General features: G+C 38.8%; 1 protein-coding gene across 3 annotated transcripts in view; it reads right to left on the bottom strand.

The window, feature by feature from the left end:
* Positions 1-1,724: 1,724 nt before the first annotated feature.
* PGBD1 (piggyBac transposable element derived 1) overlaps positions 1,725-16,002 on the bottom strand; it is a 32,688-nt gene continuing 18,410 nt past the window's right edge. For all 3 annotated transcript variants that reach the window (XM_073005763.1, XM_007973353.3, XM_007973354.3), the window contains 3 exons: positions 8,161-8,290; positions 7,135-7,231; positions 1,725-4,692 (listed from right to left, as the gene is read on the bottom strand). In XM_073005763.1, coding sequence (XP_072861864.1) covers positions 3,135-4,692; positions 7,135-7,231; positions 8,161-8,290 — 1,785 coding nt within the window. In that variant the 3' untranslated portion in view covers positions 1,725-3,134. The remainder of the gene's footprint in view (positions 4,693-7,134; positions 7,232-8,160; positions 8,291-16,002) is intronic.

Genomic DNA, 16,002 nt, shown 5'->3' with positions numbered 1-16,002 from the left:
TTACTCTCATATTCCACTGTTCTATAGTACACTTTAAAGATAAAGCTATGTATTTGGATAGCTAAATTTTCCCATCAAATTGCAGTGTATTCTAAGTATCCTGAATTTCTGAATTTCAGGTCCTGTTTTGGTTGCAGGAGGGTTGCAAAAGAGATGCCCTGTAAGTTTGCTGTCTAATAAAGGATATGCCCTGAACAAAAACAACTACCATGTAAGGCAACAGTATTTAAGGAGCACCATGAACATGGTGTGTGCAGAAGTACCACAGATGTTCAGTACAGTTGTGTGGTAGACAGTCATTCTCTTGGTACGGGTCTCCAGGAAGCTTTGTAATGTCTTTTCCTAACCCTTTCGCAATAACAAAGGTGTTGACCTCTCCTGCAGTGTGATCTTTTTTGGGTTTTAAAGAGAGAAGAACAAAAGGAATAAAAACTAGAAGGAAAAACCATAAAACAAATCGGCACTCAATATTGACTGCAAGGATCACACCACTTACTAACTATATGACTTATAAAATGCCACTTAACCTATGTTTGTTTTCTCATGCATAGAATGGGGGTATTAACTTAATATTTGTAAAACTCTTAGAACAGTCATATGTAGCAAATGCTACAAGTTTTTGTTCAATTTATATGTGAGCGTGAAATAGGAGTCATCCAAAATTGTTCTCCTGTATCCAACTTCATCTAACCTAGGAGACCTGACATGGATCAGTGATTATCACTTAGAATTATGTTCAGCTGGGAATAACAAATACCCCTACCCCACCTCCAGTAACAATGAATTCACCAAGATAGAAGGTTTTTGCCCTCACATGTAAATCTCAGCCGTAGGCAATTTTCAAAACTCTATTCCAGTCTTCAGGGAATCAGGTTCCTTCCAGCTTACTTCCCTGCCTGGGCAGGTGCTGGTGGGTACAGCATAGGCCAGTTCTGCTCCAGTCTTAGGGTATCACTCCCCATTTTCCTTGGGCTCCACATTTACTTCTCAACTGTAGAGTGGTATATTGAGCACCATGGAGAGTGTGGGTTAGGCTCAGAAAGTTAATCTGCCCAAGGTTACATGGCTGAAATTCAAAGACTTTCTGGTGCCAAGACCCACATACAGTCCACTATTTATGCTTTTTCATAACATACTGTTTCTATCTTCTGCATAGCTGATGCTCAGATCTGCTCTTCAGAACTTTCACAGTCATTGTTTGGAGACAGGTTTGGGGAGGGGGAGGGTCAAGGAAGGGTTTGGTGAGCAGTCAAGCAACATCACAGAACTGTGGTCTGAATGATGGCAAAGAGGTTAAATGGTGTGAATAGATTCAAGAGGTATTAGAGATGAGTGGCAGAAGAGGGTGACAGGTAACATTTAGGTGTCTTGTTTGATACCTGGGTGGTCAGTGGTATTATTTACATAATTATGGAACCCTGGAGAAGAGAAAAGCAGATTTAGAATGTGGGAGATATAAAGTGCAGCCTTTGACAACTGCCAAGTGGGGATGGCTAGAGGGCTCTAAACATCAGGGCAGACATGAAAGTGAAATAAGAAGTTATTCTGTAACTATTTCCTGCCTATATTAGCAATTACTATCTGCACCACTTACTCATCATTTAACTAAAACCTGCACTCTATTAATACCCTTTTGTGGGTAGGTACTTAACCAGACACTTCATCATTTAAAAGTAGAAACCAACCCACCCTGGTGATGTATTTCACAAAGAATATCAGATCAATTACAGGAAGTAATGAACTTATATTTTCTTTGAACATCTTGCATGGAATAGGTGAATCTGTGACATTACGCATGACTTACACTTTTACCAGTCATCCACATAATAAACATACCTGTTGAAAGAATTCAAACCTGACCACTTGCCTTCCAGCCAGGGAAGGGACTGTAAATATTAGGATATGAAAGAAAGGCAAGGAGCTGTTGTGGCTAGAGCCCACAGAAATGAGGTGGAGCCTGTCTTCTCTACCCTCCAGACTAATCCACCAATACTAGACTTCAACACTAAGGAGTCACAGTCCGTATCATTCACTTTTCCAAGTGTTTCTCCTTCAGTTACCTATCACTGATGACCTTAAGCCTAGACATCTAATCAGGGGATTTCAACATGGTCTTTATGTTGACTTTATGCCTATCTTTTCCTTAACTCTCCTGGTTACTTATTATCCTGATTTGCTTCATGTTTCCTTGATTCTCTTTACTCTCTTGACTTCTGCTGCCAACTCACACCGTCACCACAGGATACACCTATCATTTCAATATTCAAAGGCACTGCTTCACCTCTGGTTTTTCCTTTATAGCATTCTCCTTCAACATCCATGCCTGACCCTTCTCACTTACACAAAATCAAATCCAGTTTTACACCAATGCTAAAGTTTTTAGTCTCTTACCACCTATGTTTTGTTTAGACCATTCTTACTTCATAAGCTGTGTCACTAGTTTGAACTATGGAGTCAGCATCATTCTACAGTTACTATGACATTGCTTGCATCTTAAAAATGGCCATCTTCAGGGAATTTTTTTTAAGAGGTAGGATTTCATTCTTTAAATGCACAAAATAGCCGGGCATGGTGGCTCACGCCTGTAATCCCAGCACTTTGGGAGGCCAAGGTGGGTAGATCACGAGGTCAGGAGATCGAGACCATCCTGGCCAACATGGCGAAACCCCGTCTCTACTAAAAATACAAAAGTTAGCTGGGCATAGCAGCACGTGCCTGTAATCCCAGCTACTCGGGAGGCTGAGGCAGGAGAATTGCTTGAACCAGGATGTCAGAGGTTGCAGTGAGCCAAGATCGTGTCACTGCACTCCAGCCTGGCCACAGAGCGAGACTGTGTCTCAAAAACTAACTAAATGAACGCACAAAATAGTCAATTGAACAAATAAAAGATTTCCCATGTCTGACACAAAATTTGACATAGAGAAAGGTACTACAGTTCAACATTTTCACAGATAATTTTTAACATTGTTACAATAGTCCTTGAAACTCTATATAAATGTCTGATTTTTAAAAGTATTAATTATTTAATAACTTCATTACATATATCAGATTTACTTCGGGAGGGTACAACAGCATGTACAATTATTATTTTTCTATGTCTTATTAATGTCTGCACTATGTCCATTTTATGTGCCTTAATCTGACAGATCAGCATTGTGTTCCAAGTAGAAATGTGCAACAAATCTCCGAAAATCCAAGGGGTCTAGAGAAGCACCTGGGTTACAGGCTCTGTGTAGTTGCCATGCATTGTTCATGGCTACATCAATCATGTAGCTAACCAAAATTGAGTACCATTTCTTGCTTCTTATCCTCACCCTATACTTTGAAATAATTTGATCCATTTTAGCTACACCTTCCTTGCATTCATCATACACTTTTACTATGGATGGTTGACTTATCTGAGGGATTTCTTCATCAGCATCACGACAACTTATCTCATTGACTGGTTCTATGCCCACAGCATTGGAGCACAGACTGATAATGCCATCCCCATACCAACGACACAAAATTATCTCATTGTTTTCTTCTACTTGGAAATCAAAATACCCTCTCTTCATTTTTTTCATATGTTCTACATTCATAAGGGGACATTTTTCGGTCCTGTTCTCACGAATTGTTCCTGTTGCCCTCACCCCCTTCTTCTTCAAGGCTGACAACAATTTGATACTTGTAAAGAAGCTATCAAAACACAGGTGATAGGGATACTGACCTCTCTCTAAAAGAACATCAGCGAAGTTCATTACTAGATTTCCACCTAATCCAAGGTCAGGATCCTCATCTACCTTCATAGTTGATTGTTCTTGATAGGGCTCAAACCAAACCAGATAACCCTGTGTGGTTGTACCACACCAAATTTTATATCCAATTCTAACAGGCTTTCCATTCAGGAATTGGTCACTATCAAAGCATTCACACATTGACTTATCAAAGCAATAGTATTCTTCCAGGGGAGCATACAAGAGGAAATTTTTATTCATTTGTTTTATGAGAGGTCTCAACTTTGTAAACTTATCTTTTTGATCTAGGTGGCCATTATCTGCAAAGTGCAGGTTTGAGAAAATCAATTCAAATCTGTCCCTTCTGATTGCATCTCTAACCAGGTTCTGATTGGTGTCAGAGATTTCCCAATACATTCCCCTTCTAGGATGCCTCATAAATCCACTCAAAAGTAGGACACCAAACACACACCTCATTTCCTGAACTGTGACTTCCAAGCTGACATTTTTCTGAGAAGCATAATTATTGGTTTCATTGACAATTAAGTTGAATGTTTCATCATCAAAAAATAATTCAAAAAGCTCTACTGGGTTCAACTTTTCACTCTTGAGATTCAAAAGTCCAGAATCCAGTGCTGACCAGCTTGGAAAGTTGGGTTTAATGTCTCTTTTGGTCCAACTCTTTTCTGGGAAACAAGACACCTTTAACTTCTTTTGAGCAGGCTGGATCTCAGGCTCATTATCTTTTTCCACATCTGAGTCACCAGAGAATGAGAGACCTTGGAGCAGTTCACTCACTCGAGCTTTGTCTTTTCTTCTCCCTTTTCGGGTAATGTCTCCTGCAGCATATTCCAAGGATGAGATGTGCATCCGGGCCCACAAATCACCTGGGTGACGGTCCTTCAGAGTGTTCAAATGTGTAACTGTCCTTTCAGCAGGGATAGGAGTACTACAAGGAATCTGGGGTGCACACTCTCTGGGAAAGAAAAAAAGAACATGTTATAAAAATCCTCAATCATATTCTCTCACACATGATAAATCTGCTGAAGCTTAAATCTTTCGTGGCTTGGGGTGGGGAGGAGATACTTACTTACTTCTCTTTTGTTTCCATGGGAAGGACTTTGGCTAGATTGAACATTTCTAGCCTCTACCTCTTACTCACTCCTCAGGATGGAACTAACTCTTGAGCCTGGGAGAAAGAACTGGGTATCCTTGGTACACCCCTCTCTCTGTCCTCTTTAGGAGCAGGATGCAGACATCCCATGCTCCTTGGTGCCCCAAGTTGCACTGAGAAGACCTATGCAGAGGGACATCTGCTACACTCCTCCTCTGCCAGTACAAGCCTATTTAGCTCTGCCTTTAAGCCGTTTTTATCCGGTCTAACTTCTGTCAGTAAGAAACTGAGGTTTCCAGAACCATCTATTTTACTCCTGCGACCCTGTCAATTGGTTCTGAACCTGAACACGAAAAAAAGGTTGTTTACCAGGTCTCCTCACACCTCTCACAGAATTTCTGAATATGGAAGGACTTAGCCCCTGCTAGTTCTATATTCATCTGATGGACATACTACTCTGGGGAAGAACAAATGAAACTCAACTCTCAACTCACTGCACTTGGACTGATTTTTATGGGGTTTACAAGGAAGTAAGCTAAAGTTACAAAGATGAAAAGTTGTGTTTTTTTGTTTTGTTTTGAGACAGAGTCTAGCTCTAGCTCTGTCACCCAGGCTGGAGTGCAGTGGCATGATTTCAGCTCACTGCCACCTCCGCCTCCCAGGTTCAAGCGATTCTCCTGCCTCAGCCTTCCAAGTAGCTGGGACTACAGGCACGTGCCACCATGCCCAGCTAATTTTTGTATTTTTAGTAGAGACAGGGTTTCACTGTGTTGGCCAGGCTGGTCTCGAACTCCTGACCTCGTGATCCACTCACCTTGGCCTCCCAAAGTGCTGGGATTACAAGTGTGAGCCACTGCGCCTGGCTGAAAAGTATTATTTTACACAAACTTTTTAATTTTTAGATATGTGCATTCCTTGATCACACTGAGTCTTTCTACTGTTGACATCTAAACTCTAATAGCTGCAGTGCATTAAGCCCAATATTGTGAGGGAAGGAAATGGGAGTGAGAAATGGGAAAACAGAGTGAGCTAAGAAAGGGGGGTGGAGGTGAGGGAGGGGGACTAGAAGGAGGGCAGGGGGCTAGACCTTTGATACCATGGTTAAGCTATTGCACCAAACCTGAAATAGCCTACCTTCAGACTTTTTGTTATATGAACAAGATATCTTTATTCTTATAGGCACTGTGAATTACCTGATAGTTGCCTGATAATAAATGTACCTCATAGACACAACAACAGATTCCTATGCTCCAGTTGTATAACTCTGCTCTAAGTTACTGAACATCATTTCTCTTCCTTTAGCGGAGGCTGGCTCAATCTTCACTAATCTTAATGCAAAATTTCACTTCTCTTCTTAAGCTTTAAGACATTTCTACTTTAGCTGAGATTTAGCTCCCAGTTTCTCCAAGTTGAACAAATGTCAATAAGGAAAGTTCATACCCCCTTCTCCGCTCTTTAGGTAAGTATCCCACTTTGCTTCCTCTCTCTTTTCTCAAGTCTCTGAGGACCAAATGGCCTCACCAGAAGCCAACCCTCTGCTTGTGATTTGCTCCCTCTCTTTCTGCAATCCTGAGAAGCCTCGGAATGTTGGGCACTTATGAAGTGCCCACCACTGTCATTCATTTCCACTTCATCAGCTAACTTTCCTTTTGACCTATACCTTGTTCAGGTCTAATGGCGGTTGAAAATATAGGTTAATTTTCCCTTATCTGAAATGCTTGGGGCCAGAAAATTTTTGAATTTTGGATTTTTTCAGATTTTGGAATATCTGCATTATACCAGTTGGGCATCCCTAACCAAAGATCCGAAATCCAAAACGCTCCAATGAGCATTTCCTTTGAGCATCATGCTGGTGCTCAAAACAGTTCAGATTTTGGAACATTTCAGATTTGGAATGCTCAAGCTGTACCCTGCTTGTCCTCTTCTGCTCTGACATTTCTTTCTTAACTGTCATGGCAGCTTCATCTGTAGCCCTCACTCTTGTTAAATTATCTGCCTTCTGGCTTCTCTATAGCTCTATAGAAATGTAAGGGAGCCCAGGGAAGGGTAATCAAGGACAGACTGGATGAGGATAGGCTTCTTGGAGGCAACTGAGTGTCAACTGAAGGTTTTGTATATTTATTGCATATTGAACATTTTGAATAGGTCACTTTCTTGGCATGGATCTCTTATGACCACAGAAGTGAGTGGCAGTCATCATATCTTATTCCAGGGAAGCAGGCTTTTGACCAATTGGTTTCTCTGATTCCACTCCAGTTTCTTGTATCTGTAGGATTTGATTCACTGAGGACCATGGACACTCACCTATTGGGCTTTCCTGAGGCTTCTCCACTTTGTTCCATTTCTTCAGAAGTTTCTTGCTTTGCATTAAACAATGTATCTTTAGTTACAATTTCTTCAGCTAAAATATAGTATTAATGATTTAAATGTCATCAGTTCTGTGAATTTTGAAAAAAAACAACTTCCAAGGTAGGGAACAGATGTTCCAAATCAAACAAACAAAAAATCATATTGGTGTTTCAAGGGTGCACAGTTTCAGCAATCCTACAAAATGTGGCATGGTATGGGAAAATGGTAAGAAAGGTTAATTAAGGCAACAAAGCCCAGCTGGACAGAGATCCCAACAGGGCAGAGCACATTTCAAGAAAATGAGGCTGGGTGCTTTGGGAGGCTGAGGTGGGAGGACTGCTTCAGGCCAGGAGTTCAAGACCAGCCTGGGCAACATAGCAAGCCTCGGTGTCTACAAAAAATTACCTGGGTGTAGCCCCAGCTGTTTAGAAGGCTGAGGTGTGAGGACCGCTTGAGCCCAGGAGTTTGAGGCTGCAGTGAACTATCATCATGCCACTATGCTCCAGCATGGGCAACAGAGTGAGACCCCATCTCTAAAAAAACCTAAAAAAGTAAAATAAACATGAACTGTAGTGTTCTTAGAGAGTGAAGACGACCTCCTCTGAGGTAAAGACAAGATCAGACAGAGGTGTTCATGGGGCTTCCAAGTATGAAGGGATATCTGAAAGACAAGTTATATGGAATCCTTGATAGGGAAGAAAAAAGGGGAAAAGGATACAAAGGAGTCACTGAAGGAAACAGGGAACTGGGAGGGATGATCAGAGAAGATAACCACAAGAATCAGTAAGCTGATTAGCAACAGAAGAAAATGTGATTGGGAAGGATGCAAAGTGATAAGGCCTAGGAAAAGTCTGGAGGCACAGGCTAGAAGAAGGGAATGGAAGGTTGTGGAAGGAAACATGGGCTCCCAAGGGCCAAGCCGGGGTGAGTGAAGGGAAAATGAGAGTCCATACAGGGGTCCAGTCAGAGGCCTGGCCTTACTCATCAGACTGAGGCTTGTAACTGTCTTCTGAGCTGAGTTCCCACAGAGGTTCCTCCGAGCCAGACTCAGATGTGGCCACTTCTCTGTAGCAAGGGCCTGGGCTGTTTCTTCCTCAGTCTTCACCAATGTCTAAAAAGTCAAAAAAAGAAAATAGCCTCTTTGTTTTCACATGGTTACGGAATCCAGTTGTGAAGGGTGTTGAATACCACACTGCAGACCAGTAGTTCCAGCCCCTCAGGGCATTAAGTAAATTTGTGGGAATCTTTCTGGTTATAACAATGAAGTCCACCACCACTCCAAGCCAATGCCATTCGGAGGGTGAGGCCAGAGATGTTAGGCATCTTGCAATATGTGGGACAGTCCCACACTACAAAGAATTCTTCCACATCCTGTAGGACTTTTGAGTGTCCTCCTGAATCAAACCTACAATCAATATAAATCAGCTGCACTGAAACATAGGCATCCTAAGAGTTTTTATAGGATGATACTGAAAAAAAAATCAGTGATTCAGGAAAGTTAGAGAAGGAAGCTTACATAAAGACATTGTCACAAAAGTTGACTCACTTAGATTGCTCTACACAGTTTTACAGCATTTTCTATGTATTTGGTTGAACAGCACTTCAATATAATATTGCAGTTATAACAAACACAATTAAACTGACTACAAATACATAATGGAGTTTTCAGACTCCTTTAAACAGACTTGGAATCTAACGTAAATGCAGAAATCTCACTAAATTTCATGAACAAAAATTGTTTAAAAACATTTCAAAGCTAGTAATGATATTTAGGCTAGAAAAATCACACACTGAAATTATTTATTTTGGAAACTGTCTGAGATTTTCTATCTCTCTGACACTGTTCCAAAGGGCTACCACATGGTTTCATTAACCTCTTGATTTTCTCTCATTTTCCAATCTACTTTCTCTTTCTTGTTGCCTGAAAAAGGATACAGTGCCAGTCTTTTACAGAATGAATGTCTGTTCTGATAAGGAGGGGTTTCAAGACAGAAGATATTTTCTCTTTAACTCATCATCACCGTATCCCAAACTACAAACAGATAATTATTTTGATAATAAAAGGCAAAGCCCACCTCATTTAAACATAGGCATACCTCAGAGATACTGCAGGTCCAGACAGCCACAATAAAGCAAGCCACATAAATTTCTTGGCTTTCGAGTGCATGTGAAAATTATGTTTACACTATACTATGTAGTCTATTAATTGTAGATAAGCATTATATCTAAAAAAGGTATATATCTTAATTTAAAAATACTTTATTGCTAAAAAATGCTAATAAGCATCTGAGCCTTCAGAGAGTTGTAATCTTTTTGCTGGTAGAGGGCCTTCCTGCGATGTTGGAGGCTGCTGACCAGTGTGGTGGTTGCTGAAGGTTTCAGTGGCTGTGGCAATTTCTTATAATAAAACAGTAACATTGGCCACCTTGATTGACTCTTCCTTTCACAAAAGATTTCTGTGTAGCATGCAATGTTGTTTGATAGCATTTTACCCACAGTAGAACATCTTTCAAAATTGTAGTCAATCATCTCAAACCTGCTGCTGCTTTATCAACTAAGTTTATTTAATATTCTAAATCCTTTGTTGTCATTTCAACAATGCTTCACCAGGAATAGATTCAATTTCAAACCATTTTCTTTGCTCATCCATAAGAAGTAACTTATCTGTTCAAATTTTATCATGAGATGGTAGCAATTCAGTCACATCTTCAGGTTCCACTTCTAATACCAGTCCTTTCCACCACATCTGCAGCTACATTATCCACTGAAGTCCTAAACCTCTCAAAGACAACCAAGAGTGTTGGAACCAATTTCTTCCAAACTCCTGTTAATGTTGGTATTTTTACCTCCTCCTTTGAATCACAAATGTTCTTACTGGCATCTAGAATGATGAATCCTTTCCAGAAGGTTTTTAATTTACTTTGCCCAGATCCATCACTATCTATGGAATCACTATCTATGGCAGCTATAGCCTTACAAAATGTATTTCTCAAAAAATAAGACTTGAAAGTCAAAATTACTCCTTGATCCATGGGTTACAGAATGTGTATTGTACTGGAAGGCTTGAAAACATTAATTTTCCTTGTACCTGTCCTTCAGAGCTCTTATGTGACTAGGTGCTCTGTGAATAAGCAGTAATATTTTCAAAGAATTTTTTTTTTTAGTACTATGTCTCATGAGTAGGCTTAAAATATTCAGTAAACTATGCTGTAAACAGATGTGCTATCATCCAGGCTTTGTTGTTCCATTTCTAGAGCACAGGCAGAGTAGGTTTAGCCTAATTCTTATGGACCCTAGGATTTTCAGAATGATAAATGAGCACTGGCTTCAACTTTAAAGTCACCAACTGCATAAGCCCGTAACAAGTCAGCCTGTCCTTTGAAGCTCTGAAGCCAGGCATTGACTTCTCCTCTCTAGCAATCAAAGTCTTAGATGGCATCTTATTCCAATATAAGGTTGTTTCATCTACATTGAAAATCTGTTGTTTAGTGTAGCCACCTCATTAGTGATTTTAGCTAGATTTGAATAACCTGCTGCAGCATCTACATCAGCACTTGTTGCTGATGCATTTTATGGAGACGGCTTCTTCCTTACACCTCATGAACCAACCTCTGCTAGCTTCCAATTCTTCCTCTATAGCTTCCTCACCTCCCTCAGCCTTCACAGAATTGAAGAGAGTAAGAGATGTGCTCCGGATTAGCCTTTGGCTTAAGGCAATGCTGCGTCTGGTGTGATCTTCTATTCAAACCACTCAAACTTTTTCCATATCAGCGAAAAGCTTTTTGCTTTCTTATCATCTGTATACTCACCAGCACTTTTCATTTCCTTCAAGAACATTTCCTTTGCATTCACAACTTGCCTGTTTGGCACAAGAGGCCTCCTAGCTTTTGGCCTATCTCAGCTTTCAACATGCCTTCCTTACTATGCTTAATCACTTCTAGCTTTTGATTTAACTAACTGAGAGACATGTGACTCTTCTTTTCACTTGAACATATAGAGGTCACTGTAGAAGTATTATTATAAATGGTTTCATTTCAATATTATTGTGTCTCAGGACATAGCAAGGACCAAGGAAAGGAAAAGAGATGGGGGAACAGCTGGTCAATGGAGCAGTCAGGACACATGCAATGTTTATCTATTAGGTTTGCCATCTTAAATGGGCATGGTTTGTGACACACCAAAACAAATTCAATAGCAACATCAAAAATAACTGATCACAGATCACCATGACAGATATAAAAATAAAGTTTGAAACACTGCAAGAATTACCAAAATGTGACATACAGACACAAAGTGAGCACATGCTGTTAGAAAAAATGGTGCTGACAGACTTGTTCCACACAGTCATCACAAACTTTCAATACTGCAAAGCACAATAAAGTGAAACACAATAAAGTATATCTGTAATATCACATCTCCTTATTTTCTCCCTTTTTATCTGCCCACAATTTGTTTTGTAACTTATATTGCTTTCCTACGGCTCTCGTAACAAAGTACCACAACCTCAATAGCAGAAAACAACAGAATTATATTCTCTCATGGCTCTGGAGGCTAGAAATCCAAAATCAATATATCAGCAGGGCCATGTTATCTTTGAGAGATCTATGGGAGGCCGGGTGCGGTGGTTCATGCCTGTAATCCCAGCACTTTGCGAGGCCAAGGTGGGCGGATCACTAGGTCAGGAGATAAGACCATCCTGGCCAACATGGTGAAACCCTGTCTCTACTAAAAATACAAAAATTAGCTGGGCGTGGTGGTGCGTGCCTTTAATCTCAGCTATTTTAGAGGCTGAGGCAGGAGAATCGCTTGAACCAGGGAGTCAGAGGTTGCAGTGAGCTGAGATCACGCCACTGCACTCCAGCCTGGCAACAGAGCAAGACTGTCTCAAAAAAAAAAAAAAAAAAGAAAAGAAAAGAAAAGAAAAGAAAAAAAAGTTCTATGAGATAATTTTCCATGTCTCTCTCCAAGTTTTTAGTGTTTGTTAGTAATTCTTGGTGTTCCTTGGCTTGCAGATGTGTTACACAAATCTTTGCCTCAGTCATTACATGGCATTCTCCCTGTGTGTGTTTTCACTTGGGCATTTTTCTTTCTTTTTTTTTTCAACCCCTTGGTAAATTTGCAAATATGGACTTCTTATAAGAATACGAGTCATTAGATTCAGGGCTTACCACATGAATTTTTTTTCTGATTTTTGTGAAGAATGTCATTGGTATTTTGATAGTGATTACACTGAATCTGTAAATTGTTTTGGGAAATAATTTTAATAATATAAATTCTAATAATTTATATTATTTTAACAATATAAATTCTTCCAATCCACGAGCATGAAATATCTTTCCATTGTTTTTGTGTTCTCTTCAATTTGTTCCATAAGAGTTTTAGTTTTCCTTATATGTCTTTCACTTCTTTAGTATTTAAATACTAAATTATAAATTATAAAATACTAAAAAGTATTAAATACCTAGGGAATTTAAACACTAAATTTAACTTAATTTGGTGTTTAAATTTTTAGTATTTAAATTCCCTAAGTATTTTACATTTTTTGTAGCTATTGTAAATGCGATTATTTTCTTGATTTCTATTTCAGATTGCTCACTATTGGAGTATATAAATGCTACTAATTTTTGAATGTTGATTTTTTATCCTGCAACTTTACTTAGTTTGTTTATTAGCACTAACAGTTTTTTTTGGTGTAGTCTTCAGGTTTTTCTAGGTATAAGATTATATCATCTGCAAACAGACTAACCTGACTTTTTGCTATCCAGTTTGGATGCCATTTATTTCTTTCTCTTGTGTAATTGCTCTGGCCAAGACTTTGGGTATTATGTTGAACAACAGTGGTAAAAGTGGGCATCCTTGTCTTGTTCCAGTCCTTAGAGAAAAGGCCTTCGGTTTCATGTTAGCTGTGGGTTTGTCACATATGGCCCTAATTTTGACGTATGTTCCTTTTATACCAATTTTGACAAGGGTTTTTATCAAAAAGCAATGAATTTTATCAAATGCTTTTCAACATCTATTGAAATAATAATATGGTTTTTGTTCCTGATATTAATGTGATATATCACATTTATTGATTGGCATATGTTGAATCATCCTTGCATCCCTGGAGTGAATCCCACTTGATCATGGTGAATGATCTTTTTAATGTGTTGTTGAATTCAGTTTGCTTGTGTTTCACTGAGAATTTCTGCACCTTTGCTCATCAGTGATATTGGTCTGTAGTTTTCTTTTTATCTTGTATCCTAGTCTGGTTTTAGTATCAGGGTAATCCTGGCCTCCTAGAATGAATTTGGAAGTAGTAACTCTTCTTCATTTTTTCTTTTTTTTGGAAGAGTTCGAATAGGATTGGTATCAGTTCTTTTTTAAATGTTTAGAATTCGGCAGGGAAGCCAACAGGTCCTGGGCTTTTCTTTGAAAAAGTTTTCTTTGAAAACTTTTTGTTACAGATTCTATCTCGTTACTTGTTATTGGTTTGCTGAGGTTTTCTATTTCTTCATCGTCCAATCTTAGTAGTTGGCATGTATCTAGGAATTTATCCATTTCTTCTAGGTTTTCAAATTTATTGTCATATAGTTGTTCATAATAGTCTCTAAGAGTTCTTTGTATTTCTGAGGTCTCAGCTGTTACGTCTTTTTCATTTCTGATTTTATTCATTTGGGTCTTCTCCTTTTTTGTTTGTCTAGCTAAAGGCTTGATTTTGTTTACCTTTTCGAAAAATCCAACTTCTTGTTTCACTGTTCTTCTGGTTTTGTTTGTTTTTTTTGTTTTTTTTTGGTCTCAATTTCAGTTATTTCTGCTCTAATCTTTATTATTTGTTTCCTTCTACTAATTTTGGGTTTGGTCAGTTGTTGCTCTTCTAGTTCCTTGAGGTGTATCATTAGGTTGTTCATTTGATGTATTTTTACTTTTTTAATATAGGTGTTTATTGCTATAAATTTCCTTCTTAGTACTGCTTTTGCTGTATCCCACAAATTTTGATATGTCACATTTTCTATTTTCATTAGATTCAAGACATTTTTAGATTTCCTTTTTAATTTCTTCCCTGACAAATTAGTTGTTCAGAAGCATGCTATTTAATTTCCATGCATTTGTGTAGTTTCCAAGGTTTTTCTTGTTATTGCTTTCTAGTTTTATTCCACTGCGATTAGAAAAGATACTTGATATGATTTATAGTTTTAAAAAATTTGTTCAGATTTGCTTGTGGCCTAAGATATGGTTTACTCTTAAGAATGTTCCACGTGCTGATGAAAAAAATGTGCATTCTGTAGCAGTTGAGTGATATGTTCAGTAAATATCAGTTAGGTTTATTAGATCTAGTATGTAGTTTAATTCCACTGTTTCTTTGTTGACTTTCTGTCTGGATGATGTGTCAGTTACTGAGAATGGGGTCATTAAAATCTCCTACTATTATTGTATCGCAGTCTAGCTCTCCTTTTAGATTAATGTTTTCTTTATATACTGGGGAGCTCTGGTGTTACATGCATAGGTATTTATAATTGTTATATACAGCCGGGCACGGTGTCTCATGCCTGTAATCCCAGCACTTTGTGGGGTCAAGGTGGGCAGACTGCTTGAGGCCAGAAGTTCAAGGCCATCCTGGGCAACATGGCAAAAACCCAGGTATATAAAAAATACAAAGAATTATCCAGGCATGGTGGCACACACCTGTGGTCCCAGCTACTTGGAAGGCTGAGGTAGAAGGATCACTTGAGCTTGGGAGACAGAGGTTGCAGTGAGCTGAGATGATACCACTGCACTCCAGCCTCAGTGAAAGCAAGACCCTATCTCAAACAACAACAACGATGACAACAATAAAAACCCTCTGTGGCTAAGTGATTTTCTCTTATAGTATGCCTTCATTTGTGGCTATTTTTAGTGTGTTTATTATAGGTTTTTGCATTGTGGTTATCATGAGGCTTACAAAGAAGACCTTTAGATATAATAAGTTATTTTAAAGAGATGACAACTTATCTTAGATCCCAAACACAAGAGTAGAAACAAAGGCAGAAACACACAGAAAAAAATTATATGCTTTAATTCCATTCCTCTAGATTTTGACTTTTTGCTGTCTCAATTTATATCTTTATATTACCTCTCTCTTGACAGGTTGCTAGCTATTATTGTTTGTTTTGTTTTAAAGATATGGTCTTACTCTGTCTCCTGTCTCCAGGTACAGGTTAGGGTCTTACCATGTTGCCCAGGCTGGTCTCAAACTCCTTGTCTCAAGTGATCCTCCCACTTCAGCCTCCCAAAGAACTGGGTTTACAGGCATGAGCCACTGTGTCCAGTCCTATTATTGTTTTTGATAGGTATGTCTTGGGACTTCACAGTACAGTTGTGAGTATATTGTATGCTACTATTATAGTAATAAAGTATTCTGGGTTTGTCCATGTACTTAATTTTATCAGTGACTTTTATGCCTTCAAAAGTTTTTGTTTTGCATATTAGTCTTCTTTCCTTTTAGATTAAGAATTCTTTAGCATTTCTTGTAAGATGTGTCTGGTGGTGGTGTACTCTCTCAGCTTTTGTTTGTCTAGGAAATGCTTTCTCCATCATAAATGAAAGATAATTCTGTTGGGTACAATATTCTTGAATGTCAGTTTTTTTCTTGGAGTACTTTGAAAACGTCATTCCACTTTCTCCTGGCCTATATGATTGCCATTGAGAAGTCTGTTGCCAGATGAGGTGCAGTGTTTGTTTCTTTTCTCTTGCTGTTTTTAAGATCCTCTCTTTTTCCTTGAGAGTTGAGAGTTTGATTATTATATGCCTTGTAGTAGTCTTAATTGGGATGATTCTGTTCAGTGTTCTCAGATCTTCCTGTAC

This window comes from Chlorocebus sabaeus, chromosome 17 (assembly GCF_047675955.1).
Source record: "Chlorocebus sabaeus isolate Y175 chromosome 17, mChlSab1.0.hap1, whole genome shotgun sequence".
Lineage (NCBI taxonomy): Eukaryota > Metazoa > Chordata > Mammalia > Primates > Cercopithecidae > Chlorocebus > Chlorocebus sabaeus.
The sequence above is the reverse complement of the archived record's forward strand: the minus strand, read 5'-3'. Positions and strand labels throughout refer to the sequence as shown.